Source organism: Salvelinus alpinus, chromosome 13 (assembly GCF_045679555.1).
Source record: "Salvelinus alpinus chromosome 13, SLU_Salpinus.1, whole genome shotgun sequence".
Taxonomy (NCBI): domain Eukaryota; kingdom Metazoa; phylum Chordata; class Actinopteri; order Salmoniformes; family Salmonidae; genus Salvelinus; species Salvelinus alpinus.
This window is the reverse complement of record NC_092098.1, coordinates 7,883,699-7,911,191: the sequence shown is the minus strand read 5'-3', so window position 1 is coordinate 7,911,191 and position 27,493 is coordinate 7,883,699. Positions and strand designations below refer to the sequence as shown.

At 45.5% G+C, this 27,493-nt stretch overlaps 3 protein-coding genes across 4 annotated transcripts in view; 2 read left to right on the top strand and 1 right to left on the bottom strand.

Moving 5' to 3' along the window:
• Positions 1-2,234, top strand: part of LOC139536948 (5-hydroxytryptamine receptor 2C-like) — a 31,009-nt gene extending 28,775 nt beyond the window's left edge. The window contains exon 4 of the mRNA XM_071337706.1: positions 296-2,234. Coding sequence (XP_071193807.1) covers positions 296-1,212 — 917 coding nt within the window. The 3' untranslated portion in view covers positions 1,213-2,234. The remainder of the gene's footprint in view (positions 1-295) is intronic.
• A 595-nt stretch (positions 2,235-2,829) lies between these two features.
• Positions 2,830-20,178, top strand: LOC139536906 (actin-binding protein WASF3-like). 2 transcript variants are annotated; one of them, XM_071337622.1, is made up of 10 exons: positions 2,830-3,132; positions 4,492-4,612; positions 8,763-8,921; positions 9,137-9,271; positions 15,392-15,545; positions 15,752-15,881; positions 16,705-16,877; positions 17,647-17,913; positions 18,116-18,495; positions 18,674-20,178. In XM_071337622.1, exons 3-10 carry the CDS (start codon positions 8,789-8,791, stop codon positions 18,829-18,831), a joined length of 1,530 nt encoding a protein of 509 aa, XP_071193723.1. In that variant the 5' UTR covers positions 2,830-3,132; positions 4,492-4,612; positions 8,763-8,788; the 3' UTR covers positions 18,832-20,178. The 2 variants fall into 2 exon arrangements, with proteins under 2 accessions (XP_071193723.1, XP_071193722.1); XM_071337621.1 differs by lacking the exon at positions 4,492-4,612 and having other exon boundaries at positions 2,832-3,132.
• A 262-nt stretch (positions 20,179-20,440) lies between these two features.
• Positions 20,441-25,172, bottom strand: LOC139536907 (G-protein coupled receptor 12-like). The gene is made up of 2 exons (XM_071337623.1): positions 24,846-25,172; positions 20,441-24,238 (listed from the first exon to the last, which is right to left on the bottom strand). The coding sequence occupies exons 1-2, from the start codon at positions 24,851-24,853 to the stop codon at positions 23,221-23,223; spliced, it is 1,026 nt and encodes a 341-aa protein (XP_071193724.1). The 5' UTR covers positions 24,854-25,172; the 3' UTR covers positions 20,441-23,220.
• Between the last annotated feature and the right edge of the window lie 2,321 nt (positions 25,173-27,493).

Here is a 27,493-nt window from a genome sequence, read left to right as displayed (position 1 = left end):
CCATCTCTCTCTCTCTCTCTCTCTCTCTCTCTCTCTCTCTCTCTCTCTCTCTCTCTCTCTCTCTCTCTCTCTCTCTCTCTCTCTCTCTCTCTCTCTCTCTCTCTCTCTCTCTCTCTCTCTCTCTCTCTCTCTCTCTCTCTCTCTCTCTCTCTCTCTCTCTCTCTCTCTCTCTCTCTCTCTCTCTCTCTCTCTCTCTCTCTCTCTCTCTCTCTCTCTCTCTCTCTCTCTCTCTCTCTCTCTCTCTCTCTCTCTCTCTCTCTCTCTCTCTCTCTCTCTCTCTCTCTCTCTCTGACAGTGATCTCCATGCCCATCCCTGTGATTGGCCTGTATGACGAGGGGAAGGTGTTTGTCAATGGGATCTGTGTACTGAACGAGCACAGCTTCGTCCTGGTGGGCTCCTTCGTAGCCTTCTTCGTCCCTCTGGTCGTCATGGTGGTCAGCTACTGTTTGACCATGCGCGTGCTGCAGTGCCAAGCCTCTGATTACCTGCACGGAGGCATGGCTTCGATCGACCGGCCTACCTTACTCGGCATCACCCCAAGGCTCCCCGCAGGGGACAGTCTTAGCCTCCTCAAACAGGACCCTAGTACCAAGGCCTTGCCAGCTGTTGCAGCCTCCAATATTTCCGTCTCTCAAGCCTCCTCGCGGCCTGTCTCTCCAGCAGGGAGGCAGGAGCCAGGGGGACCTGGCGGAAAACCTGGCGTGGCTCAATCACTCAAAAATGAGAGGAGAGCCTCCAAGGTCCTTGGTGTGGTGTTTTTCCTCTTCCTGACGATGTGGTGTCCGTTCTTCATCACCAACGTGCTGAGCGTGTTGTGTGAGGACTCGGTAATAAGCCTGTGCAATAAGCCGGTGTTGGCAGTGCTCCTAAATGTCTTCGTTTGGGTGGGATATGCCTCCTCTGGTGTGAACCCACTGGTCTACACTCTATTCAACAGGACTTACAGACAGGCCTTCCACCGCTACCTACGGTGTATCTACCACAGCCCGTCAGCCAAGAGCACCCCAGTCAACCCTGTCTTTCCTGTTTATACCGTCACCCCTATTCTCTGCGGGGAAGATGCCAACGGCTGTAACTGTAGCAGCCACAATGGGAATAGTGGGGGCGTTAAAGGCCGAATGAGGTTGGAGAGAGTGGAAAAATGTTCTGGGATGTTAGGGAAGTTGGTCAGTGTCTGCCCCACCCCCGCTGAGCATGTCAGCTGTGTCTGAACTAGCTAGCTGGACTCCAGGCTCTCTCTCTCTCTACATACAAAACATTGTGGTGACAAAGCTGTTGCCTCATGTCACTGCTTGGATATTCCCACCTCCGCTCCCTGTTCAAACACAGGAGACGTACTCAATGTCTCCCTGCCCGAACATGTAAATAAATATGAGATATGGAATAATCTACAATGCTGCACAATGTGACTAAAGACATTGATACTGTACCGTGTCAAACTTTAATATTTGCATTACATTTAGTGCGTAATAAGTGCATACTCAGTGTGGTCTTTGTAGTGAAATGTCCGTTAACTGCGCTGCTGTTTGCATCTCTCATTGACAGGGCTGTGAGAGGTCACAGATGGCATGACAGGAAAACCACCTGATGTATCGCTCTAATCATAGAGCCACAGTGCCACCATGTGGGAACATAGAATATAGCACACAAACATTTCATTTCACACCAGAAGATCTTCTATTTCTGCCCGTCTGATAGATTCAAGTGACAGTTGAAGAGGAAACGTATGTCCCATTGGTCACGGATATGTTTCACTCCTCATTCCCAGAGGACTGTTACTATTCCGGTACATTTTTCCTGACAGATTAATATGCTATGATCTGTGTTGTCTTTGTCCGCAGTTCTAACATGTAATATACATAATGAGGTTACTGTTACAGGATTCTCGAAGATTACCAATCCCTTCGAGGTTAGGGATGGGCCCATGTTATTTTCTTATTTTGTGATCAAGTTCTTATCAGACGATTGTCCGGCACTGACTCAATGTAAATGATCATGCGCATGCTATTATTGTAGAGGATTTCAGATATACAATGTTTGAATCGGTATGGTCTTCCAATTTCCATCATTAGTCTTGGGTATATGGTTGGTTTGCCCTTTACTAGAAACCATGTTATGCGTGCAGCAACAAAGACTTAAAACATTTCAAAGGTCACCTCATTAGCATTAGATATCAAGAATAAAGCTTGTTGAAACACCCCTGTCCTTTCATCCGAATACTTTTGCTTAACGATTTAATTGTACAAATTTGCTTTCAGCCTCTTAGATACGGTATATTGCAATACCAAGTATCATCCTATTGCCAATATAAAGAACTGTAAAGGTACAACTGTAAGAGCCATTGTTGATATATATGTATATTTGTGACTTTTGACCCTTTTGCATTGTCATTAGTGGGTGAGATGTAGAGTGAATGCAAGAGAAAGAATGAATGCTCATCCAAGCTTCTGGTTAATTCCGCACCAAGCTATGCATGAATAGGCATCTTTCCACTTTAATAGGCAGTGCTACACAAACAAACAAACACACACACTCACACACGCACTTCTCACCCTGGACAATAAGAGTCCCTTGTATTCACCCTTTCCCACAGATTCCACAGCATAGCACACTAGTACTGCCCCCCACCCTGAAGCATGGAACATGCGATTATCACATAGCCTGGCCTGTGCATATTGGATGAAGCCATATTGTCACAGCTACGGTATGCCGTTATACTATGCGGTCTGCTCTTTGCTGTTTGACAGATAAAGCATGTATGTCATTTTTGCGTATTCATATGTTTTTTTCGGTTCTGTGGCATCTTTGAAACACAGGGTGGTGGTCCGTATGAGCCCATGTACGCATGCGTCGTGGTTTCGCTGCTGCAGAGCGTTCGCGTTCCGCGGTCGCGGAGGAAAGCCGACGCTGCCAAGGAAACACACATGCAGACATAAGGGAATCCAGATTTCAGCATCGTCGTCCATTCCCTTGACTTCGATAATTCATCGGTAGTGATGGTAGCGCGCAGTAACGCATTTGACCTAGAGATCTATTCCACGCGTGATGTCTAAATAGCTGCCAAATAATACAGGCAACGAGAGGAGGTTTAAAAAAAAAAAAAAAGTAAAGGGAAAGATAAACAACCAGTGGTAAGTAGATTTAGGTACCATTTTACCGTTCTTAGATCGCTAGGATAAGACATCATTATTATACATGGCACAATAACTATTTCCAATTATATAATGTGTTTGTGTGGGGGAAAAAATCTTAACAAGAAGAGAGGGGATGCGGGTGACACCGGCTCTATTTATTATAATCTTACAATATAAGAAACGCTTGCATGAGAAAGAAAAATATATGTTTGCGTGACAGATATTGTGCCTTGGAATTAGTGACATAGATTGACGCTCTCACCACTCGAAATGCAAACAAGACACCCGTATCCTGGCCAATTCTAATCAATATATTGCTTTTCCTCTTCACATTCACGATTATCCCATTTTCAGCTGTACTTGAACACTGGTTAACTGCTGTAGCCCTGTGCCTATGGTTGTAACCAACACCTGTTCTGTTCTCTTTGCGTTACAAATCACATGCTTGTGCAGAAGCAGCAATGGCAGGATGTATGACGTAATCATCAGTCCAACTGCAAGAAATCACTGATGTCATTATTTCTAGTCAGTCAGATGTCCAATGAAGGATGACTACTAATTAAGTCATATGGATATTTTTGGGGAAAAGCAAGCTGTACCTGCATGAGGCTGCAGGTGCGGTCACATATCTGCTCATCAATTACTATGAAAGTTACAAAGAAATGAGGCTTACTAAACTAGGTTACTGTGAAACAACGTGAATACTACAGTAACGAATTGCTACAGAACGTGATTCAGCCCCCCCAAAAATGTCAACCTGCCAATTACACAGGTGTAACTGATGCACAAGTGTTACCCAAATGCACTATTTAAATAAAGCATACTGTATACCCTATGAGATGAGAAGTCCAAGTGTTCTGAGATGATTGGTCTCCTTTGTAGCTCAGTTGGTAGACCACTTGTTAACGCCAGGTTAGTGGGTTCAAATCCTGGGACCACCCATACGTAAAATGTATGCATGCATGACTGTACGTTGCGTTGGATAAAAGTGTCTGCTAAATGGCAGGTATTATTATCAACAGACAACAGCATTAACAGCAGTATCACTAGTCTGAAATGTCACCCCCATATTTGGGCATATTTCTTATTAAAAGAGGCACAGTTCTGCAACCAAGGGCTCAAACAGCTTGTAGGAAAGAAATAGGAGGGGGGCCTCAGAGCTGATATGGAACACATTTTGGTTGGCCTTGGTAGTCTATGACCTTGTATGATTGACAGACAATTCTTGGTTGACTTGTTTTATTTGTCAACTCAAATGGTAGTTTGGCAATCTTGATTGATTTGGGATGACAAAGGGTAGGCCATAAAATGTGTTCTTAATTGCGGTGACAGTTTGCACCTTGTCATTTTTTTAAGCAATGGAGGAGGCTTATGGTGTCATGACTTCGGCAGCTTTCGACAGGTGTCATGACTTCGATGGACTCCATACAGTTCTTTGAGGATTCACTTCATCTCAGCAGCAGGAGAAACCTGTCAAGTTGGGTGTTGTGCTTGTATATTTGACTCAAATGCTTGTATATTTGTGCTGATCTTTACATATTCTAATTGTTCTTACATCGTTTGAATAGATTCACCCACCGGCTACGGCTGAACTGCTAGGTCTGCGATGGGAGGAATGCAGTAGATCATTGAGTTTCTACTATCTTGTTCTGAACATAGATTATGTAAAAGGACGCCTGGAGCCAGTGTCATGCTAGCAGCACTGTGGAAGTGTTGCTATGGTTTCCACTCATTAATCCGTTTTCTTCCCATGACTGTGCGGAGGCTGCTGAGGCTGTGGCGGCATGCTATACTGGCTCCAGTAGAGGAGACAAGAATGAGAGATGAGAGAAAAGACACACAACTTGACGTTTCGGGAATCAATGGTAGCATTTAGCCAGATTCTGAGAGCCACTCTTAGTTTGAATAGTGAGGAACTCCAACAAGAAAGGGGCATTGTGAGCGATGGAAAGGATGGCAAAAAAATGCAGAAGAGGGTAGTGGTTAGCAGATGCCAGCAACAGACTGGAGGCCAATAGATTTTTGAGGGGACAGCAGTGTTTGTGTGTGAAAGTAATCATTCATGAAGAATTAACACACAGAGGAGAACAGAAAGTTCACTCATTCATATTTTAACAATAAGCTATGTCAGTAAATAAATAAGAGTCATGTATAAATGATCCAATGGATAGTTCACCCAGATAGTAAACGTACAGTTGAAGTCGGAAGTTTACTTTCACTTAGGTTGGTGTCATTAAAACTCGTTTTTCAACCACATTTTTCAACCACACATTTTTCAACCACTCCACAAATTTCTTGTTAACAAACTATAGTTTTGGCAAGTCGGTTAGGACATCTACTTTGTGCATGACACAAGTAATTTTTCTAACAATAGTTTACAGACAGATTATTTCACTTATAATTCACTTGATCACAATTCCACTGGGTCAGAAGTTTACATACACTAAGTTGACTGTGCCTTTAAACAGCTTGGAAAATTCCAGAAAATGATGTCATGGCTTTAGAAGCTTCTGATAGGCTAATTGACATCATTTGAGTCAATTAGAGGTGTACCTGTGGATGTATTTCAAGGCCTACCTTCAAACCCAGTGCCTCTTTGCTTGACATCATGGGAAAATCAAAAGAAATCAGCCAAGACCTCAGAAAAAAATTGTAGACCTCCACAAGTCTGGTTCATCTTTGGGAGCAATTTCCAAACGCCTGAAGGTACCACATTAATCTGTACAAACAATAGTATGCAAGTATTAACACCATGGGACCACGCAGCCGTCATACCGCTCAGGAAGGAGACTCGTTCTGTCTCCTAGAGATGAACGCACTTTGGTGCGAAAAGTGCAAATCAATCCCAGAACAACAGCAAAGGACCTTGGGAGGATTCTGGAGGAAATAGGTACAAAAGTATCTATATCGACAGTAAAACGAGTCCTATATCGATAAAACCTAAAAGGCCGCTCAGCAAGGAAGAAGCCACTGCTCCAAAACCAGCATAAAAAAGCCAGATTACGGTTTGCAACTGCACATGGGGACAAATATCATACTTTTTGGAGTAATGTCCTCTGGTCTGATGAAACAAAAATAGAACTGTTTGTCCATAATGACCATCGTTATGTTTGGAGGAAAAAGGGAGAGGCTTGCAAACTGAAGAACACCATCCCAACCATGAAGCATGGGGGTGGCAGCATCATGTTGTGGGGGTGCTTTGCTGCAGGAGGGCCTGGTGCACTTCACAAAATAGATGGCATCATGAGGAAGCAAAATTATGTGGATATATTGAAGCAAAATCTCAAGACATCAGTCAGGAAGTTAAAGCTTGGTCACAAATGGGTCTTCAAAATGGACAAAGACCCCAAGCATACTTCCAAAGTTGGAGCAAAATGGCTTAAGGACAACAAAGTCAAGGTTTTGGAGTGGCCATCACAAAGCCCTGAACTCAATCCTATAGAAAATTTGTGGGCAGAACTGAAAAAGCGCGTGCGAGCAAGGAGGCCTACAAACCTGACTCAGTTACACCAGCTCTGTCAGGAGGAATGGGCCAAAATTCACCCAATTTATTGTGGGAAGCTTGTGGAAGGCTACCCGAAATGTTTGACCCAAGTTAAACATTTTAAAGGCAATACTACCGAATACTAATTGGGTGTATGTAAACGTCTGACCCACTGGGAATGTGATGTAAGAAATAAAAGCTGAAATAAATCATTGTCTCTACTATTATTCTGACATTTCACATTCTTAAAATAAAGTGGTGATCCTAACTGACCTAAAACAGCAAATTTGTACTAGGATTAAATGTCAGGAATTGTGAAAAACTGATTTGAAATGTATTTGGCTAAGGTGTATGTAAACTTCCGACTTCAACTGTACATATACACATAACCAAGGAACTGCAGAGCAGACATGCTAAAAGGCCATACTCCCATCCTCCAGAGAGTATCATGAACCCGTCTCTCTGTGATAGTCTCCATGCATAAGGTTGTGTTTCCCTGCTAGAGGTTCCCCTTGAGGTTGTTTACGCATGTTTAGCTATTTCACCGTGCCAATTTATTTCAATTTTTGACAGCTGCAAAAAGGACTCTGTAGCCTTGGGGAACATCTCGGCCTATTTATTTGAAATAGGAGACATATAATTAAAGCCTGACATTGCAAGATGATGTGCTGATGTAGGAAAACTAATAATGTTCTTTGTCTTTCTGGTCCTATGTTGATATGTTTTGTGTATTCATTTCTTTTTCATTTTGTCTGGTCCTATGTTTTTATTTGCAGTGTACTACAGTGTGTGTATGATTGCTTTGTTCTATTTCTCTCAAATGTACTTCTCATCACATTGCAATGGGCAGCAGAGCATAAGGGAAGGTCCTTGGAGGTTGCCATGGCGATGGCCCCAGACTGTAGCTCTGATATAGTAGAGCCCCTTGCTGTTTGCATGCACACTACACCCCCCCCCCCCCCCACCCCCAATGCAATACACTTCGGTGTACACGATCACAGAATAGACAAGATTTTGAAGCCTATAATTAGTCATCCATTGACATGAATAGAATAGCCTTCATTCGATAAGGTACATAGAGTACATTAATACTATCTCACGAGCTAAATTTGTAAGCTTACTGTAGGTAAGTCTGTTTTTAGACTTGATATGCCCAAATGCCAAATGAAGATGAAAGCCCATTCTCATTGGATCCAAGCTCTTTGTCATTGGATATGCTTATTGGGTTATTTTTGTTCTGCATATTCTTGCAATCTTTTTTTTTAGACCAGTGCTTGAAAGAGACACGACATGTAAAGGCCTATAAATATAGTGATTGAACTGAGAGAGATAGGAGGGAGAACACTTGTGAAAGAGGGACGTGAGCCAGAGGAAGAGAGGTCTCCTCCATTGTCTCCACTATAGGGACATGCTGAGCAGTAGGCAGTGGGTCGTGTAAATGAATGCCAGGCGGTTGTGTACAGGCATGCCAGCCTGCATTAGGGCAGTGTGGGGAGAGATTCAGGCTAGATGGCCACTACCCATTAGCCTGATGGGCTGAGCACAGAGTTCGTACCCACACACACACACACACACACTGTCACACACACACACACACACACACACACACACTCCCTGTTACACACACACTCACTGTCAATCACGCACTATCCATGGTGCAATAGGCCATGATACTGTCCTAATATTTCATTGGTTCTCTAGTCTGTGCCACCCGACCTTTGAATCCTAATTTCCAGGCATCCTTTGATTGCCCTTGCCTTCCTTTCAAACGAAGTAAGTACTACTATAATCATAGTGTCATACTAATGAAGTCATTACCTTTTATAAATGCTTTCTCTCAACCTCTTTTCTTTGACAATACCAGGTCTTTGTCCGGCACACCTTTCATTATTAGTCCATATGATTGCACCATTGCTGTAGATGTTGTGATTTCCCTCTGTTGGTTGATTACATGGTTTCTATCGGGTCTCTTCGTTCTCTCTCTCCCCCGCCTATTGACTCTTTCTTTATTCAGAGGTGTCACACAACATGGCGTTCAATATAGATTGCTCCACTGAAGACTGAGTTATATTGTTCTATAGCCGCAATGAATGTGCTAATTGGAGTGTTTTTTTTTTACCCCTTCCTCCCTGGCTCTCTGTAGGTGAGTGTGTGTAGGGTGCAGCTGCCATGCCGCTGGTTAAAAGATGCATCGAGCCCAGGCACCTGTGCCGTGGAGCCGTGCCGGACGGGGTCACCAGCGAGCTGGAGTGTGTCACTAACAGCACCCTGGCAGCCATCATCAAACAGCTGGGGGGACTGAGTAAGTCTACACACCTGACTGACTAACTGTCTGTCTGCTGACTGACTGACACTGACTGACTGAATGCTGAATGGAAATGAAATCTTAACCAAGTTATTTCAGGCAGTATTTTTTTTTAACATGTAATGCATGGGGTTATTTTAAAGGTACATTTTCGTGGTCCTACTCTGACCCTGACCTCTGTTAATGCATGTTGTGTGTTTTCGTGAATGCAGGTCGACATGCAGAGGACATCTTCGGGGAGCTGTTCAACGAGGCCAACAGCTTCTACATGAGAATGAACAGCCTCCAGGAGAGAGTGGACCTGCTGGCTGTCAAAGTCACCCAGCTTGACTCCACTGTGGAGGAGGGTAGGTGGAGGCGGCGGGTGACAGGGGTTATGAGGGACGGGGGGAGGGGGGGTAAGGGTGTGGCAGAATCTGCTGAGGAAAGGGGACTGGTCACATAATACAGTACATGCTATAGCATGATGATACTCAGTCAAAGTTACAGCCCAGCATATGGTATGAGAGCGTGAATAAGCATCAAATTAAGAGCACCGTGGTAATTAGCGAAGTAAAACATACCGTTGCATAATGAAAGGGCTTCACCAGTGCCCTACAGCTGAGCCACAGACTCACTGATGCTGCAATCACCAATACATTGATTTCCATTATACAGCCTGGGATATGCTGAATACTGTATACAGTGCAGTCGGAAAGCATTCAGACCCCTTGACTTGTTCCACATTCTGTTATGTTACAGCCTTATTCTAAAATGGATTCAATTGTATTTTTTTGTACACACACCATCCCATAATGAAAAACCAAAAGCTGTTTTTTTTTTTTTTTTGCAGTGAAATATCACATTTACATAAGTACTTCAGTACTTACTGAGTAAAGACTCAGTACTTTGTTGAAGCACCTTTGGTAGTGATTACAGAATGGAGTCTTGAGTATGACGCTACAAGCTTGGCGCACCTGTATTTGGGGAGTTTCTCCCATTCAACTCTGCAGATCCTCTCAAGCTTTGTCAGGTTGAATGGGGAGCGTCGCTGCACAGTTATTTTTAGGTCTCTCCAGAGATGTTCGATCGGATTCAAGTCCGAGCTCTGGCTGGGCCACTCAAGGACATTCTTGTGTTGTCTTGGCTGTGTGCTGAGGGTCGTTGTCCTGTTGGAAGGTGAACCTTCACCCCAGTCTGAGGTCCTGAGTGTCAGGTTTTGGCCAAGACTGTTCGGGTTTTGGTCACTAGATGTCCCCATTGCACCTTTTTTGTACCTTTTGTTTTTCTTGCTCTAATTATTGTTTGCACCTGTAGGTCATTCCCTTGTTAGTATTTAAACCCTGTGTGTTCCTCAGTTCCTTGCTCAGTGTTTGTAAGTTAGCACCCAGCCCCAGCCTTGTTTTATACAGATATTTCTCTTGTTGGATTTTCCAGAGGTTCTCTGGTTTAGTTCTTGTGTATTATTTGAGTAGTCTTTTGAGGTTTGTTTTTCTCTGCTGTTTTTTACCACTTTGTGGAGTTTCTTTTGTATTTGAGGATTTCCATTTTGTGCCTCTTGGCTTTATTTTTGGACATTGTGGATTTAGTTTCTTTGCCTGAAGATTGAAACACTGAGCCTTCTGTCAGGACCCGGTGCGAGAAACAGTCACTAATTGTCACGTTCCTGACCTGTTTTCTGTTTAGTTTTGTGTGTTAGTTGGTCAGGACGTGAGTTTGGGTGGGCATTCTATGTTATCTGTTTCTATGTTGGTTTAGGGTTGCCTGGTATGGCTCTCAATTGGAGGCAGGTGTTTGGCGTTCCTCTAATTGAGAGTCATATTTAGGTAGGCTGTTCACAGTGTTTGTTTGTGGGTGGTTGTCTTCCGTGTCTGTGTCTGTACACCACGCGGGACTGTTTACGGTTTGTTCGTTTTGTGTAGCCTATGTTTCCTATTCGTGCGTTCTTCTTGTTTTATGTAAGTTCGTCGTCTAGGTTTGTCTACACCGTTTATTGTTTTGTTAGTTTATTCAAGTATAGTTTGTTTCGTTTTGTCTTATAAATAAAATTCATCATGTATTCACAACCCGCTGCGCCTTGGCTCGATCACTACTCCACCTCTTCTTATGAAGAGAGAGAGGAACGCCGTTACAGAATCACCCACCCTACCAGAGCCAAGCAGCGGAGTCAACGGAGTAAGGGACAGGAAAAGAAGGAGCAATGGACATGGGACGATATATTGGACGGAAAGGGTTGCTACACTTGGGAGGAGATCCTGGCTGGTAGGGATCGCCTCCCATGGGAACAGCTGGAGGCAGCTCGGAGAGTGGAGGAAAAGAGAGCAGAGGCTACCGGGAGTTATGAGGGAACGCGTCTTGCACGGAAGCCCGAAAAGCCCGTGAGTAACTCCCAAAAATTTCTTGGGGGGGGGCTAAGGGGTTGTGGGCCAAGGGCAGGTAGGAGACCTGCGCCCACTTCCCAGGCTTACCGTGGAGAGCGGGAGTACGGGCAGGCGCCGTGTTACGCAGTAGAGCGCACGGTGTCTCCTGTACGAGTGCATAGCCCAGTGCGGGTTATTCCACCTCCCCGCACTGGTAGGGCTAGATTGGGTATTGAGCCAGGTGTCATGAGGCCGGCTCAACGCGTCTGGTCTCCAGTGCGTCTCCTCGGGCCGGCATACATGGCACCTGCCTTACGCATGGTTTCCCCGGTTCGCCTACATAGCCCGGTGCGGGTTATTCCACCTCCCCGCACTGGTCGGGCAACCGGGAGCATTCAACCAGGTAAGGTTGGGCAGGCTCAATGCTCAAGAGAGCCAGTACGCCTGCACGGTCCGGTATTTCCGGCGCCACCTCCCCGCCCCAGCCTAGTACCTACAGTGCCTACACTACGCACTAGGCTACCAGTGCGTCTCCTGAGCCCTGTTCCTCCTCCACGCACTCTCCCTGTAGTGCGTGTATCCAGTTCGGTGCCTCCAGTTCCGGCACCACGCACTAAGCCTCCTGTGCATCTCCAGAGCCCTGTACACACTGTTTCTTCTCCCCCTACTAATCCTGATGTGCTTGCCCTCAGCCCGGTGTCACCAGTGCCGGTACCTCGCACCAGGTATAGAGTGGGCTTTGAGAGTCCAGTGTGCCCTGTCCCTGCTCCCCGCACTAGTATGAAGGTGCGTGTCCTTAGCCCGGTGCCTCCAGTTCCGGCACCACGCACCAGGTCTACAGTGCGCATTATCCGGCCAGAGCCATCCGTCTCCCCAGCGCCATCTGAGCCATCCGTCTCACCAGCGCCATCTGAGCCATCCGTCTCCCCAGCGCCATCTGAGCCATCCGTCTCCCCAGCGCCGTCTGAGCCATCCGTCTGCAATGAGCCTGCAAAGCCGCCCGTCTGCCATGAGCCTACAGAGCCGTCCGCCAGACAGGAGCCGCTAGAGCCGTCCGCCAGACAGGAGCCGCTAGAGCCGTCCGCCAGACAGGAGCCGCTAGAGCCGTCCGCCAGACAGGAGCCGCTAGAGCCGCCCGTCAGACAGGATCTGCCAGAGCCGCCAATCAGACAGGATCTGCCAGAGCCGCCAATCAGACAGGATCTGCCAGAGCCGCCAATCAGACAGGATCTGCCAGAGCCGCCAGCCAGACAGGATCTGCCAGAGCCGCCAGCCAGACAGGATCTGCCAGAGCCGTCAGCGAGCCATGAGCAGCCAGAGCCGTCAGAGAGCCATGAGCAGCCAGAGCCGTCAGAGAGCCATGAGCGTCCAGAGCCGTCAGCCTGCCATGAGCGTCCAGAGCCGTCAGCCTGCCATGAGCGTCCAGAGCCGTCAGCCTGCCATGAGCGTCCAGAGCCGTCAGCCTGCCATGAGCGTCCAGAGCCGTCAGCCTGCCATGAGCGTCCAGAGCCGTCAGCCTGCCATGAGCGTCCAGAGCCGTCAGTCTGCCATGAGCTGTCTCTCAGCCAGAGGCGGCTAGTAATCCTGAACTGCCCCTCAGTCCAGAGCTGTCTCTCTGTCCGGAGCTGCCCTTCAGTCCGGAGTTGCCCCTCTATCCTGAGCTACCTCTCTCTCCTGAGCTACCTCTCTCTCCTAAGCTCTCCCTCTGTCCTGAGCTATCCCTATGTCCTGAGCTACCTTGTCCCAGAGCTGTCCTTGATTCTGGTGTTGCCCCTAAATTTAGGTGGGGTTATTTGGAGGGTGGTCATTGTGGGGAGGCTAAGGAAGCGGGGATTGATTATGGTGGGGTGGGAACCACGCCCGGAGCCTAAGCCACCACCGTGGTCAGATGCCCACCCAGACCCTCCCCTGGACTTTTTGGTGATGCGTTCGGAGTACGCATCTTGAGGGGGGGGTTATGTCACGTTCCTGACCTGTTTTCTGTTTAGTTTTGTGTGTTAGTTGGTCAGGACGTGAGTTTGGGTGGGCATTCTATGTTATCTGTTTCTATGTTGGTTTAGGGTTGCCTGGTATGGCTCTCAATTGGAGGCAGGTGTTTGGCGTTCCTCTAATTGAGAGTCATATTTAGGTAGGCTGTTCACAGTGTTTGTTTGTGGGTGGTTGTCTTCCGTGTCTGTGTCTGTACACCACGCGGGACTGTTTACGGTTTGTTCGTTTTGTGTAGCCTATGTTTCCTATTCGTGCGTTCTTCTTGTTTTATGTAAGTTCGTCGTCTAGGTTTGTCTACACCGTTTATTGTTTTGTTAGTTTATTCAAGTATAGTTTGTTTCGTTTTGTCTTATAAATAAAATTCATCATGTATTCACAACCCGCTGCGCCTTGGCTCGATCACTACTCCACCTCTTCTTATGAAGAGAGAGAGGAACGCCGTTACACTAATAATCGTCAGAACCCAGAAGATGAGGCAGACACAGCAGTACTAGAGATGGTGGTTTAATTAAAGAACAAAATCTTCAGGCAAAGAAAGTAAATGGAAATCCTCCAAAATACAAAAGAAACTCCACAAAGTGGTAAAAAAACAGCAGAGAAAAACAAACCTCAAAAGACTACTCAAATAATACACAAGAACTAAACCAGAGAACCTCTGGAAAATCCAACAAGAGAAATATCTGTATAAAACAAGGCTTGGGCTGGGGCTGGGTGCTAACTTACAAACACTGAGCAAGGAACTGAGGAACACACAGGGTTTAAATACTAACAAGGGAATGACCTACAGGTGCAAACAATAATTAGAGCAAGAAAAACAAAAGGTACAAAAAAGGTGCAATGGGGACATCTAGTGACCAAAACCCGAACAGTCTTGGCCAAAACCTGACACTGAGTGCTCTGGTGCAGGTTTTCTCTGTTAATCTTTCCCTCGATTCTGACTAGTCTCCCAGTCCCTGCTGCTGAAAAACATCCCCACAGCATGATGCTGCCACCACCATGCTTCACCGAACGGATGGTGCCAGGTTTCCTCCAGACGTGACGCTTGGCATTCAGGCCAAAGAGTTCAATCTTGGTTTTATCAGACCAGAGAATCTTGTTTCTCATGGTCTGAGAGTCCTTTAGGTGCCTTTTGGCAAACTCCAAGCAGGCTGTCCTGTGCCTTTTATTGAGGAGTGGCTTCCGTCTGGCCACTCTACCATAAAGACCTGATTGGTGGAGTGCTGTAGAGATGGTTGTTCTTCTGGAAGGTTCTCCCATCTCCACAGAGGAACTCTGAAGCTCTGTCAGAGTGACCATCGGGTTCTTGGTCACCTTCCTAACCAAGGCCTTTCTCCCCCGATTGCTCAGTTTGGCCGGACAGCCAGTTATAGGAAGAGTCTTGGTGGTTCCAAACTTCTTCCATTTAAGCATGATGGAGGCCACTGTGTTCTTGGGGATCTTCAATGCTGCAGAAATGTTTTGGTACCCTTCCCCAGATCTCTGCCTCGACACAATCCTGTCTCGGAGCTCTACAGACAATTCCTTCAACCTCATGGCTTGGTTTTTGCTCTGACATGCACTGTCAAATGTGGGACCTTATATAGACAGGTGTGTGCCTTTCCAAATCATGTCCAATCAATTGAATTTATCACAGGTGGACTCCAATGAAGTTGTAGAAACATCTCAAGGACGATCAATGGAAACAGGATGCACCTGAGCTCAATTTCGAGTGTCATAGCAAAGTGTCTGAATACTTATGTAAGTAAGGTATTTCTAAAAACCTGGTTTCACTTTGTCATTATGGGGTATTGTGTGTAGATTGATGAGGGCATTTTTAAAATGTCATCAATTTCAGAATTAAGCCTCTAACCTAACAAAATGTGGAAAAAGTCAAGGGGTCTGAATCCTTTCCGAATGCACTGTATGTATCCCATTTAGCATCTCTGCTTACCTTAATCATGATTCATGAGTCTCTGTTTGCGGTCCTATTAAATTGTTTTTGAAGCATTGATCCACCACTAATGAATGTGGTTAGTTTTCATGTTATTGAACTTCTAAACTTCCTCATGCAAACTGGGTTGCCATGGCCATTCATAGCTGATAATGAGTCAGTGTTCGAGGGTTCATTCATTGTGTTCATTCTTGGCATTCTGGTCCCAGTTTCGCTGCAGGACATCAACATGAGGAAGGCCTTCAAGAGCTCCACCATCCAGGACCAGCAGGTGGTGTCCAGGAACTCCATCCTCAACCCTGTCATGGAGATGTACCATCGCTGTGACAAACCTCCACCCCTCAACATCCTCAGCCCCTACAGGTCAGCCCTCAACCAATCACATTACAACTTACTGAACCCCACTTTAGTCTTTGCATTTATCCTTAGGTACAGGATACAGAATTAAGCATTGGGGATGTGCAATTTATGTGTATTATAACATAGTTATATAATGTACCATGTAAAAAGTGTAGGTGTCAATTGCATTGCCGAAGCACAGTCTCAGGTGAGGATGTGTTGTCATACAGGGATGACAAAAAGGATGGCCTTAAGTTCTACACAGACCCATCCTACTTCTTTAATCTGTGGAAGGAGAAGATGATCCAAGCAACAGAAAACAAGCGGAAGGAGAAGAGGAAGCAGAAGGCGGGTGACAAGGTGTGTTTGAGTTTGTTTGTGTGTTTTATGTGCGTCGATGATGAATCACTCCTCTCACACATGTTGCTACATTTCGCTGCTAGCTCTTTGCTGGCTCTTGGTATTTTTGGGGGGTATTTTATTAGGATACCCTTCCTGGGGTCCGCACCGAACATGAAACATGACATAACACATAACATTAATAGACAAGAACAGCTCTCTCTTATCCTCTATACTCTCATGACTGTTGGCTGTTTTTTTAACCTCAGACCCACTCTCCTTCCATCCACCATTTAACATCAGGCCTGTCAGGATTACCTCGTTGCTCCTTTTAGACTGTCTGTGTACAAGCGTCCTAAGCCTGGGGATGTGGACGTGTGTTTAGACAGAGATAGAGGATGGGAAGCAAAGGAAAGCGAGAAAGAGAGAGTGAGCGAGCGAGGGCTTAAGGGGCGAGGGAGGGAGCTAGAGAGAAGACAGCGACATGGTTAGAAAATAGCCTTGTCATATGTGTTTAGCAAGATGAGAAACCTCTTACAAACACTACTAAGCTCTATAGCTAAAATTGACTTAATTAGAGGAAGCATGCTCATTTATTTACTAAGAACTAAGACTAAGAAGATCCACCACTAGTCTAAGGAACTGTAGCCGAATTGAAATGCATTTTATACATAATAAATGAGCACTTACATGTCCTGTTTATGGTTTATGTTTGTCCCATAATGATGGTAGTCGATGATAGTTTTTTCCCATATGTAGGGTTTATACTGCATTCTGAGGGAATCCTCTGGCGCAGTCCATATCCCTGTATTTCGGCTGTAGTCACAGTCTTTGTCATTTTCAGGAGCAGAAACAGGTGGAGGACCCCAGCCGGGAGGTGAAGAAGGTGAGGAAGGCCCGGAACCGTCGTCAGGAGTGGAACATGATGGCTTACGACAAGGAGTTCCGTCCAGACACCCGCCTCACGCCTTCACCCTACCATGGCATGTCCTCTGAGGGATCCCTCTCTCCAGACAGGTCAGTAGGGATGCACTGAATCAATCAATCAAGGAACAATTGATCACAAAATGTAAATGTACAAAATCTGCTTTCTGCTGCCGTCTACCTAAATGTTCGAAAGCCTCCGTGTTTCTTAGAGGGATACTGCGAGATTTAGAGATTTAGTTATAGAGATGTATAGAGAGCTCAACGTTGTGTATGTTTCTCAATGGCGCTGCCCGTCCGCTCACAGACGCCATAATGGAACAGATACAACCTTGTGACCTCTATACATCTCTATGCGACAGCTGGTCAGAGTGAGGATGTGAATAGAATCTCGTTTCTTGTGATTATCAGTCAAATAAGCACATTTAGAAAATATCGATGACTATGTATAGCTTTGTAAGACGTTAAATGACCAACCACCAAGCTTTGGAGTATTTAGAAGGTATGTTTCCTTGCTTTTGAGAGGAGCTGGCTACTGTACCGGCAGACTTTCAGCAATTGCGCTAAGCTAACAATATGTTAACTTTAATAAAACTGCACGCAGAGACATAAAAATGGTATCATGAGTTCTTCTGACTCCGGGGAGGTAGAAAAACGACCTAAATCTCGAAATATCCCTTTAACATTTAATATTCTACATTGTACTCACAGTATAATGTTTGAATACCAAGTTACCAGGTTTTTGAGATGACAAATAAAGAAACGTGGATGACCATTGACATGAGACTAGGTGTATATTGAACGTCTATTGAAGATATCCCTTGCTCCTCATCAACCTCTATCTGTGGATTAAATGTTCCAGGTCTGGTATGTCTGATGAACAGTCCTACCCTGCCAGCCCTAACCACCCACCCCAGGAGGGAGTTGTGCTAGGTCCTGATGGGAAGGAGCACCTAACAGGCCCCAACCAGACCCAGTCTCTGGACCGGGCCTACCGCCCCCCTGCTGCTACTACCACTGCAGCTCAAGCCCGCCAGCATTCCCTGGGCCGCATGCAGCCCCACCACGGACCCACACCCGCAGACCCATCCCTGAACGGACCCCGGCCCGCAGCTTCCAAAGAGGCCAGGTGTGTTAGCCAGCTACCCCTCTCGTCCCTCCTTCTGTGCCCGTTTTTGCTATTTTATCTAAGCTGAATTCAAGTCTGAAAGCCTTTTCTATCTACAGTAAATGTCACAGGCATTTATCTGATCCAAACATTAATGATGTAGTGCTGGAATGGTGAGAAAGACTATGTCTGACTTGGTTGGTTTACTGTCATTGTTCCACAGCGGTCACCAGATGCCAGAGCACTTTATCCCTCCGGCCCCGCCCCCACCTCCTCCCCTTATCCCCTCAGCCCAGACGGCCTTTGACAGCAAAACAGGGCCTCCCACCCTGGCCCCTGGCACCGTGGCCACCCTGTCCCGCCCCTACAGCCCCTCGCCCCCTCCGCCCCCACCTGCTGGCTACGTCCCCTCTCCATCTCACCCTGTCACTGGGGGACCTCCTGTTGCCCCTCCTCCACCCCCACCTGGTGGCCCCCCAACATTTGCTCCCTCTCCAGCCCATGCCATACACCCCTCTGGGGGAACACTGCCAAGGAAGGGCAAGGTGCTAGGCATCCCGATAAGTGACGCACGCAGCGACCTGCTGTCAGCCATACGCAGAGGTGAGACCCTCTGGTTCACTAGGTGGAAAAGCCAGGATTACACTACATGATCTGTCTACATTACTGTACATGTAAAGCAACTATTCTAGTAAAATATTTACTGTATGGAAAATGTATTTTGACAGTTTGTAGTAAGTATCATCTGTACAGTAGATGACTGTTGTGTTGTGTTCCTCAGGCATCCAGCTGAGGAAGGTGCAGGAGCAGCGTGAGCAGGAAGCCAAGAAGGAGCCAGTGGGGAACGACGTGGCCACCATCCTGTCCCGACGCATCGCAGTGGAGTACAGCGAATCCGATGAGGACTCAGAGCCTGAGGAGAACGAGTGGTCAGACTGAGACGGAGCAGAGGGCTTAGGCCTACTTTACTTACCTACAGAGTGCTGCTATTCCAATAACAGGAAACACACACACACCACACACACACACACAGTCAACGCACACTACGTCTCGATAGACCTCTTGTTAGAGAAAGTAGATGAGAAAGTAGATGAGGAGATGCTTACACAGTATGACAGTATCCATTATCTAGTCAGATATGGGCTGAGAGGAAACCACAGTGGATCTGGGGCTGGGGGGGGGGATCTGTTGAAAGCAAGCACAGCAAGCTTATACGTATATATATATATAATATGATATAGTATAATATATTACTTATGGTCCAGTATGAAAGTGTTTCTTTCATGAGTCCTGATATTGTAGTTTGAATATTATTCGTGGTTTCAGTTGCATTTAGATATTCGATGCATCTCCTCCACCTGTACATGAGCCACACCAACACCACAGATGTTGTTTTCTAGGTGAAGATGCTCTGGCATTCTTTCAACTCATCTAACTTAATAATGCACTTAAATATTTGTTAGTTGAAAAGTATTATTTCGAGTCATCTTCTATTCTGGCTGTGCTGTTTGTGATAACTGTGCATATGAAGATGATGTCACATCAAGTGTTAATCAGGTGGGTGGATACTTTTGGACATATGATACTGTAGCTGTAACCGTATCGTCAACACAGCTTTTTTGTTATCTGAGGGACGTTCCTTTTTATTTTGTCACTTTGTTCAATTGTTTACAGTGTTGTGGTTGAGTATTGATACCCTAACTGGCAGTGTTTAACATCAGTTGTCGTTTTTGGTTTACATAATTTGCTAAAGATTTGCTGGTTGACTAATGACTACTGTGTAAGACAGACCCTAACATGGCAGTTATTTAGGGGTTTATTTTCTCTATTGTACTTTGTGTGTGTGTGTGTGTGTGTGTGTGTGTGTGTGTGTGTGTGTGTGTGTGCGTGTGCGTGTGTGTGCGTGTGCGTGTGTGTGCGTCAGCGAAAGGGAATATCTCAATGCCTTGCTGTTTCCTTCTTTTCTGACTCATTTCTTTTATGTTGAAGGCCTGGAGAGATAGTATCTGATTGCTGGTGGGCTTGTCGTCCATTTTGACTAATGTTCTACTGGAAGAGATGAGCGAGGGTTCATAGCAGTGTTTCGAACATACGGACCCTGTGTTCTATTAAGTCATGTGTTTGTACAACTACTGTGTTTTACAATTCATTGTTGTATAGATTTTTTGTAACACTGCGTGTGTAAAATTAATTTGGGTATCTAGATATGAAATGACTATCACACTGATCGAACCTGGAAAACAAAAGTGCATGTATGAGGAGGTAATAAAATGAAAATAAGTGTTACGATGGCTTACTTTTGTCTTGGATCCTCTTGTGGCTGTTTATTGCAAATCACTGACCTATTCCATTGACACAACTTCCCTATTGTACCGTATCCTTCGAATGTGAACAACCAATTTATGCACTAGTTCCGAGAGACATTTGTACGTCGTTATTTTTTTTTGCGTGTACAGTGTGACCACCACCCACCACGTCGGGCCATCTGGCCATCTGTGACGGCAGGAAGGGCATAGGGACAAATGAACTCATAAGATCCACAACATGGGAGGGAACAGCTCATTCTGAGCCCAGGGAGAACACAGTATTTATTGCCCAGCTATAATAGCCACACTCTAAGGATGGTATTTTATAAGTACAGGTAAATCCCCACTAGATGTGGTACTGTACAAATACAATTAATAAGGACCTTGTGAGTATGAATATCTCATGTTTCGCACAATTCCACTAATCCATAGAGAGCTCTTCTGTTGTATGTTTTGGAGGTGTAGTTCTTTCCAAAATTCCAGAATCTTCCAGTGGTACAGTGTTTTGGAATTTACTCCCTGTGTCTCTTTCTGAGTTCAATGGACTTTTCCCACACCAGACAGACACAGATAGCTGTTGTTAGATCCTGTTTGTCTTCAAAGGCAGTCGCATCACACACGGCAGCGGTCACTGTGCCTCCATCTGTCCCAGAGTGCATCAAGCCAGGACCCAACTGAGTGACCCAAAACAGACGAGCGGTAAACAAACATTTATTGACCTTTCCCACAGACACCTAGTTGGATATCTAGGTGCTACAGATTTGGTTGATTGCCTTTGTTACGAAAACCTCGACTAAAACCCTGTCTTGGGGACAATATGGTGCAGTGTTTTGAACAGAAGTCCCCAATGCAACACAACGAGTAGTCCAGGATCTTGAGAAAGCAAACGAATTTGACAGTAGTGTTGCAATCGTTTGGCGTCGTTTTGGAAAACATTAATTCCTTGAATACATTGAACGAGACACATATACGTTTTTTCCTAAAGACAAAATGAATAATTTATGATTAAAAAAAAAATAGATAAACAAACTACATACATTTTTTTTTCAATAAATATATAAAAATATAGCTTTATATCAATACGATAAGACCTTATGGACTTCTAACCCCTGTGAGAACTAAATAGCTGAATCAATCATGCTGACTGTGGTGAATGAGCGACAGTGAATCATCTGAATCGGACACAAGCATTCCATACAGTACTAACACAAGCAAAGCTTGGCGGCACACACAACACCGACTTCAATTCAATAGTGATGACACTGGTTGCAGAGTTCCCACCAATGTTGACTGAAAAAATAGGGGGTTCCAATGATTGTGGATTGCTTATTGCAGCTCTTTGGCTGCACCACTAGAGAATAGGCAGTAGATGAGCCTAAGGGGTCTCCACACACATCTCAAACAACAGACGTTGCATTATCATTCAAGCGCTGTACACCATACATTATTGACGTCATAGAGCTGCTGATACTGTACCATACAGTCATAAACTGGCAAATGGCTATTTGTTCAGAATATTGATCACTTTCTATTGAGAACCAACATATACATGTCATTCAGTTTATCACTATACACAAGTTATACATTATTGCCAGTGAGACATAGTAAGGCAAAACAATTAAGACATTCCGTAGAAAATTGGTGTTTACCGACTTTTGGAACGAGTGACATAACAGCGGAACAAAACTGTATCGTTTGCATAATGTAGATGCACTGCACCTGTTATGTACAACTACCCTACAGACTAATCTAGGTGTGACAAATATTGATTCGCTGTGAAAACACGAGCAACGTTATAACCAATAAAGCAATACATTATGACGTCTGTCCGCAATCAGATGTCGATGTGTTATGTCTACCGAGGATGTGTAGGCTTTGGGCGTACAGATATTGCACGTGGGCTATTGTAATGATAAGCAAGTAGTGTTGTGCGTGGCGAATGTAAGGAGTTTACCACTTTAAACATTTAGAGGGCCCTGTCATACTGGGAATATGTGATACTGTCTGGGCGCGTTCATTTGGAAAACTTTGGCTGACACTATGTTGCTGTTTTTGTCTTGAATTCAATATGCACACGAGTGAGGGTTATTCTCTGCTGCTGCTGTATTATTTATGGCAGATTACGCCACAGAGCTCGCATAACCAGGCATACGCGTGCGTTATTGAGTGGGTGATAGCTCACCTTTCACTGTCCATGGTGCTGAAAAGGCCGGCGCTGAATTGAGCTGTCCACTCATTCCAGCCTTTCTCCCTCGCAATAAAAGGTTAGCTAATCACAAAATCAGCTCACTTTCACTTGCCCCAACATTTTACAGACTGAGGGGACAGTTTCAACATCGTGTTGAAGGTGCAGAGACGCAGTAAGTCAGTAGCCTACCACGTCTCAGCATCATTCGGATGAACATTCAACAACCTTTGATAAAACATTATTCCCAAATGAATTGAATCAATACGGGGACTTCAGAATTAGTTTGTTTCCTTCCCCCTATTGTGCTGACACAGAACAGGTATTTGCCTATTGAGTCCGGGGGCTAGGCTACTCTGCATGCTTTATGAGCAACACCGAGTAACTGCACAAGGCATGTCCCAATGGGCGCACACTAGTTGAATCAACGTTGAACCAACGCGGAATAAAATTGACTTGAGCTGAATTGACGTCTGTGTCCAGTGGGGTACACTTATAAACGCATCTATTATAATATAAAGGGTGTAATATGAGGCCTTTACTATACAGTGAAGGCTACTACCTCCACATTAAAGGTGCATCAATACTGTGCAAGTAGCTCTGGCACAATACACTTTTAGAGAGAATGAACGACTATATTTCGAGAACAGAGGGGCCTATCCCAATTCTATCATCAGTAAAAGATACAACAAGAGGACAGTTATTCAATACAAACGAAATGCACACACACACACATACACACACACGCAAAAAACACTTACAAAACTTTTCGGCATAGTCAGTCAGATTGTGATGTGCTTGTAACTACTTGACAGGCTATAACGTTCAAACGTTTGCCTAGACATCACTTGGTGTCCTTGGTCGCAGAGAAAAGTTGGAAGACACACATCCACAACAACAAGCGATTCTCATAGATTTCTGTATGTCAGGATTTCTGAAAGCATAAATGACGGGGTTTATCATAGAGTGACAAATGGCCGGCAGAGCGGTGACGTAGGTATAGATAGGGGGATATCCGATGTCAGCCACCAGAGAGTACATGGCGAAAGGGATCCAGCACAATGCAAAGGTGCCAAGGATAATGGAGAGGGTGGATACCCCTTTAGTGGTGGGGGAGGAGGAGTGGGAGGTAGTCATGAACTTCTGCTGCACGGCGATTTGCTGCGCGTGCCGAAACGCAATCTTGCAAATCTGGAGGTATAGTTGCAAAATAAGTGCAAATACAAAAAGAAAAGTCACCGCCAGCGCAGCGGCGTGACTTTTATCAATGGGGGCGCAAATGCTGCACGTCGTCTCATCTTTAAGGCAGTTCCAACCCATGATCGGTAGCGCGCCCAGAGTGATGCTAGTCACCCAAATGAGCACCAGTGTGACGATGGTAAAAATCACCGTTCGTTCCGTGTGGTAAGTTAGTGCGTTGTAAAGGGAGAGGTATCTATCCACCGTGATTGCCAGGATATTGAGAACGGAGGCCGAAAAAGCAGTGATGAGCAGTCCAGCTGATAGCAGCGTCACGAATCCCGTGTCAAAAATGTAGGTGATGGTGAAATTCACTATCAAACCTAGCCCCGCCAATAGGTCCGCAAAAGCCAAGCTCCCTATCAACACAAACATGGGCGCTTTCAGGGTGGGCGTGTAAATAATTAAGGCAAGGACAATTGCATTTTCGCAGGACATTAGGGTTCCCGTGACACACAGGACTATATCCCAGGGGTTGACGCTTATGACCACCGGTTCCAGCTCGAACTGGAATGATGGAGGTGGTGTGGAATTCCCTCCTTCTTGAACATCCCAGGTTGAGGAAGAGGTGTTTTTGAATTGGTTACTCATTGCTGCGGCAGAGAGTGAATCATCACTGAGAAAGACAGAGAAGGGGAGGGGGCGCGAGATAGAGACAATTTCAGAGTGACCACCGGAGGAAATGTACAGTGTAAAGACATTTGCGTTCAAGAGTGTATTTTACATATTTCCAAATAAAACATGTGACTCATTAGACTGCCGCACGGCAAATTGCGAAGTGAATGCATTGCTAAAACTCCACATTTTACTACTTATGATTCCCTCCGTTGACTCAACATTTAGAGCAAAGAGTTAAATTGAAACGAGAGCCCCTCTGTATGGAGTATTGACATCACACATTGGCTGTTTAAGCAGAACTTGAATGAAAGGATAAACATGGAAATTAATGGGTTGTCTTTGATCTAATTTGAGATCTTTGTCATTTCGATTAGTAATAGGATGCCCAAAAATTAGATATGGGTTGTTTCACTTTGGGCTTGTCGTCAATATTATTAATCCACACATGTAGGCTATTGTACCCCCTCGCCTGATTATAAAGGCCTGCTAAGGTCAAAAAACATACGAAGACATTTCTGTGAGAAAGTGGTTCTCTAGTCTATAATTTCTCTGTAGTCTAAACCTGAACATCACATAATATGTAGATATATAAACTGACCACTAACCAGAGCATCCATGCGTGTCACTATCAGTCAGTCAAGTGATGTTGCGATGGCTTGTTGAGGTCTACCCAGGCGCATTCCTTAACAGGGAAGATGGAGACGTGGAGCGCCCAGGTGGAGACTATCACCAGTAACTGCTGGCGCCGTCTCACCCCTCTTGTCTTTTGCCGTTATTGTAACAAATCTTTTGTAAATCGATTTCTCACAGGAGGACGTTAAGACGTGGGTGACACACTGCTAGTGATGTTGGCAATTCGCTGGCATTGACTCTTGCTTGTTTCAATCCTATTGGTCCTGTGGATTATTCTCCAAATGACGTCAAGTGCTCCCTCTCCATTCTTTACCGATGTGTTATTCAGAGCATCCCCCTGCTCTGACATTAGCATACCAGTATGGGTAGACAACTGTTTGTAAACCTGGAACCTGTAGGTGGCAGTATATTACTTTAAAGGCTCTGCTTGCCAAAGAAACATCCAGATTTCGCTATGTCTATAATTTAGTTAGCTGACAAAATGAAACTTCCTTCACCATGGAGTTGTCCATTTGGCAAATGTGACCATAACTCTATCCTCCTGATTCCTGCTTACACACAAAAATTAAAGCAGGAAGCACCAGTGACTCGGTCAATAAAAAGTGGTCAGATGATGCAGATGCTAAACTACAGGACTGTTTTGCTAGTACAGACTGGAACATGTTCCGGGATTCATCCGATGGCACACCACATCAGTCACTGGCTTTATCAATAAGTGCATTGAGGACGTCGTCCCCACAGTGACTGTATGTACATACCCCAACCAGAAGCCATGGATTACAGGTAACATTCGCACTGAGCTAAAGGGTAGAGCTGCCACTTTCAAGGAGCGGGACTCTAACCTGGAAGCTTATAAGAAATCCCGCTATGCCCTCCGACGAACCATCAAACAGGCAAAGCATCAATACAGGACTAAGATTGAATCATACTACACCGGCTCCGACGCTATTCGGATGTGGCAGGGCTTGCAAACTATTACAGACTACAAAGGAAAGCACAGCCGAGAGCTGCCCAGTGACAAGAGCCTACCAGACGAGCTAAATAACTTCTATGCTCGCTTTGAGGCAAGTAACACTGAAACATGCATGAGAGCATCAGCTGTTCCGGACGACTGTGTGATCACGCTCTCCGCAGCCGATGTGAGTAAGACCTTTAAACAGGTCAACATTCACAAGGCCGCTGGGCCAGATGGATTACTAGCACGTGTACTGCGAGCACGCGCTGACCAACTGGCAAGAGTCTTCACTGACATTTTCAACCTCTCCCTGTCTGAGTCTGTAATACCAACATGTTTCAAGAACACTAAGGTAACCTGCTTAAATGACCACCGACCCGTAGCACTCACGTCTGTAGCCATGAAATGCTTTGAAAGGCTGGTCATGGCTCACATAAATACCATTATCACAGAAACTCTAGACCCACTCCAATTTGCATACCGCACCAACAGATCCACATAATCTTTATTGCACTCCACACTGCCTTTTCCCACCTGGACAGAAGGAACACCTATGTGAGAATGCTATTCATTGACTACAGCTCAGCGTTCAACACCATAGTGCCCTCAAAGCTCATCACTAAGCTAAGGACCCTGGAACTAAACACCTCCTTCTGCAACTGGATCCTGGACTTCCTGACGGGCCGCCCCCCAGGTGGTAAGGGTAGGGAACAACACATCCGCCACGCTGAACCTCAACACGAGGGCCCCTCAGGGAGGAGGTCAGAGACCTGACCGTGTGGTGCAAGGACAACAACCTCTCCCTCAACGTGATCAAGACAAAGGAGATGATTGTGGACCACAGGAAAAATAGGACTGAGCATGTACCCATTCTCATCGACGGGGCTGTCCACATCACCAACAAACTAACATGGTCCAAGCACACCAATACAGTCGTGAAGAGGGCACGACAAAACCTATTCCCCCTCAGGAGACTGAAAAGATTTGGCATGGGTCCACAGATCTTCAAAAAGTTTTATACCTGCTCCATTGAGAGCATCCTGACGGGTTGCATCACTGCATCACTGCATCATTACTGGTATGGCAGCTGCTCGGCCTTCGACCACAAGGCGCTACAGAGGGTAGTGCGTACGGCCCAGTACATCACCGGGGCCAAGCTTCCTGCCATCCAGTACATCTATACCAGGCGGTGTCAGAGGAAGGCCCTAAAAATTGTCAAACTCCAGCCAACCTAGTCATAGACTGTTCTCTCTGCTACCTCACGGCAAGCGGTACCGGAGTGCCAAGTCTATGTCCAAGAGGCTTCTAAACAACTTCTACCCCAAGCCATAAGACTCCTGAACAGCTAATCAAATGGCTACCCAGACTATTTGCATTGCCCCCCCCACGCTGCTGCTACTCTCTGTTATTATTTATGCATAGCCACTTTAATAACTGTACCTACATGTACATGATTACTTCAATTACCTCGACAACGGTGCCCCCGCACATTGACCCATTGACTCTGTACCGGTACCCCTGTATGTATAGCGCCGCTCCCCACTATTGTTATTTACTGCTGCTCTTTAATTATTTGCTAGCTAATTTCTCTTACTTTTTGGGGGGGATTTTCTTAAAACTGCATTGTCGGTTAAGGGATTGTAAGTAAGCATTTCACTTTAAGGT

Coding starts and splice junctions, on each gene's coding strand:
- LOC139536906 (XM_071337622.1), top strand. CDS start 8,789: ATGCCGCTGGTTAAAAGATGCATCGAGCCCAGGCACCTGTGCCGTGGA. Junction 8,922..9,136: donor CAAACAGCTGGGGGGACTGA/GTAAGTCTACAC, acceptor TCGTGAATGCAG/GTCGACATGCAGAGGACATC. Junction 17,914..18,115: donor GCAGCTTCCAAAGAGGCCAG/GTGTGTTAGCCA, acceptor ATTGTTCCACAG/CGGTCACCAGATGCCAGAGC.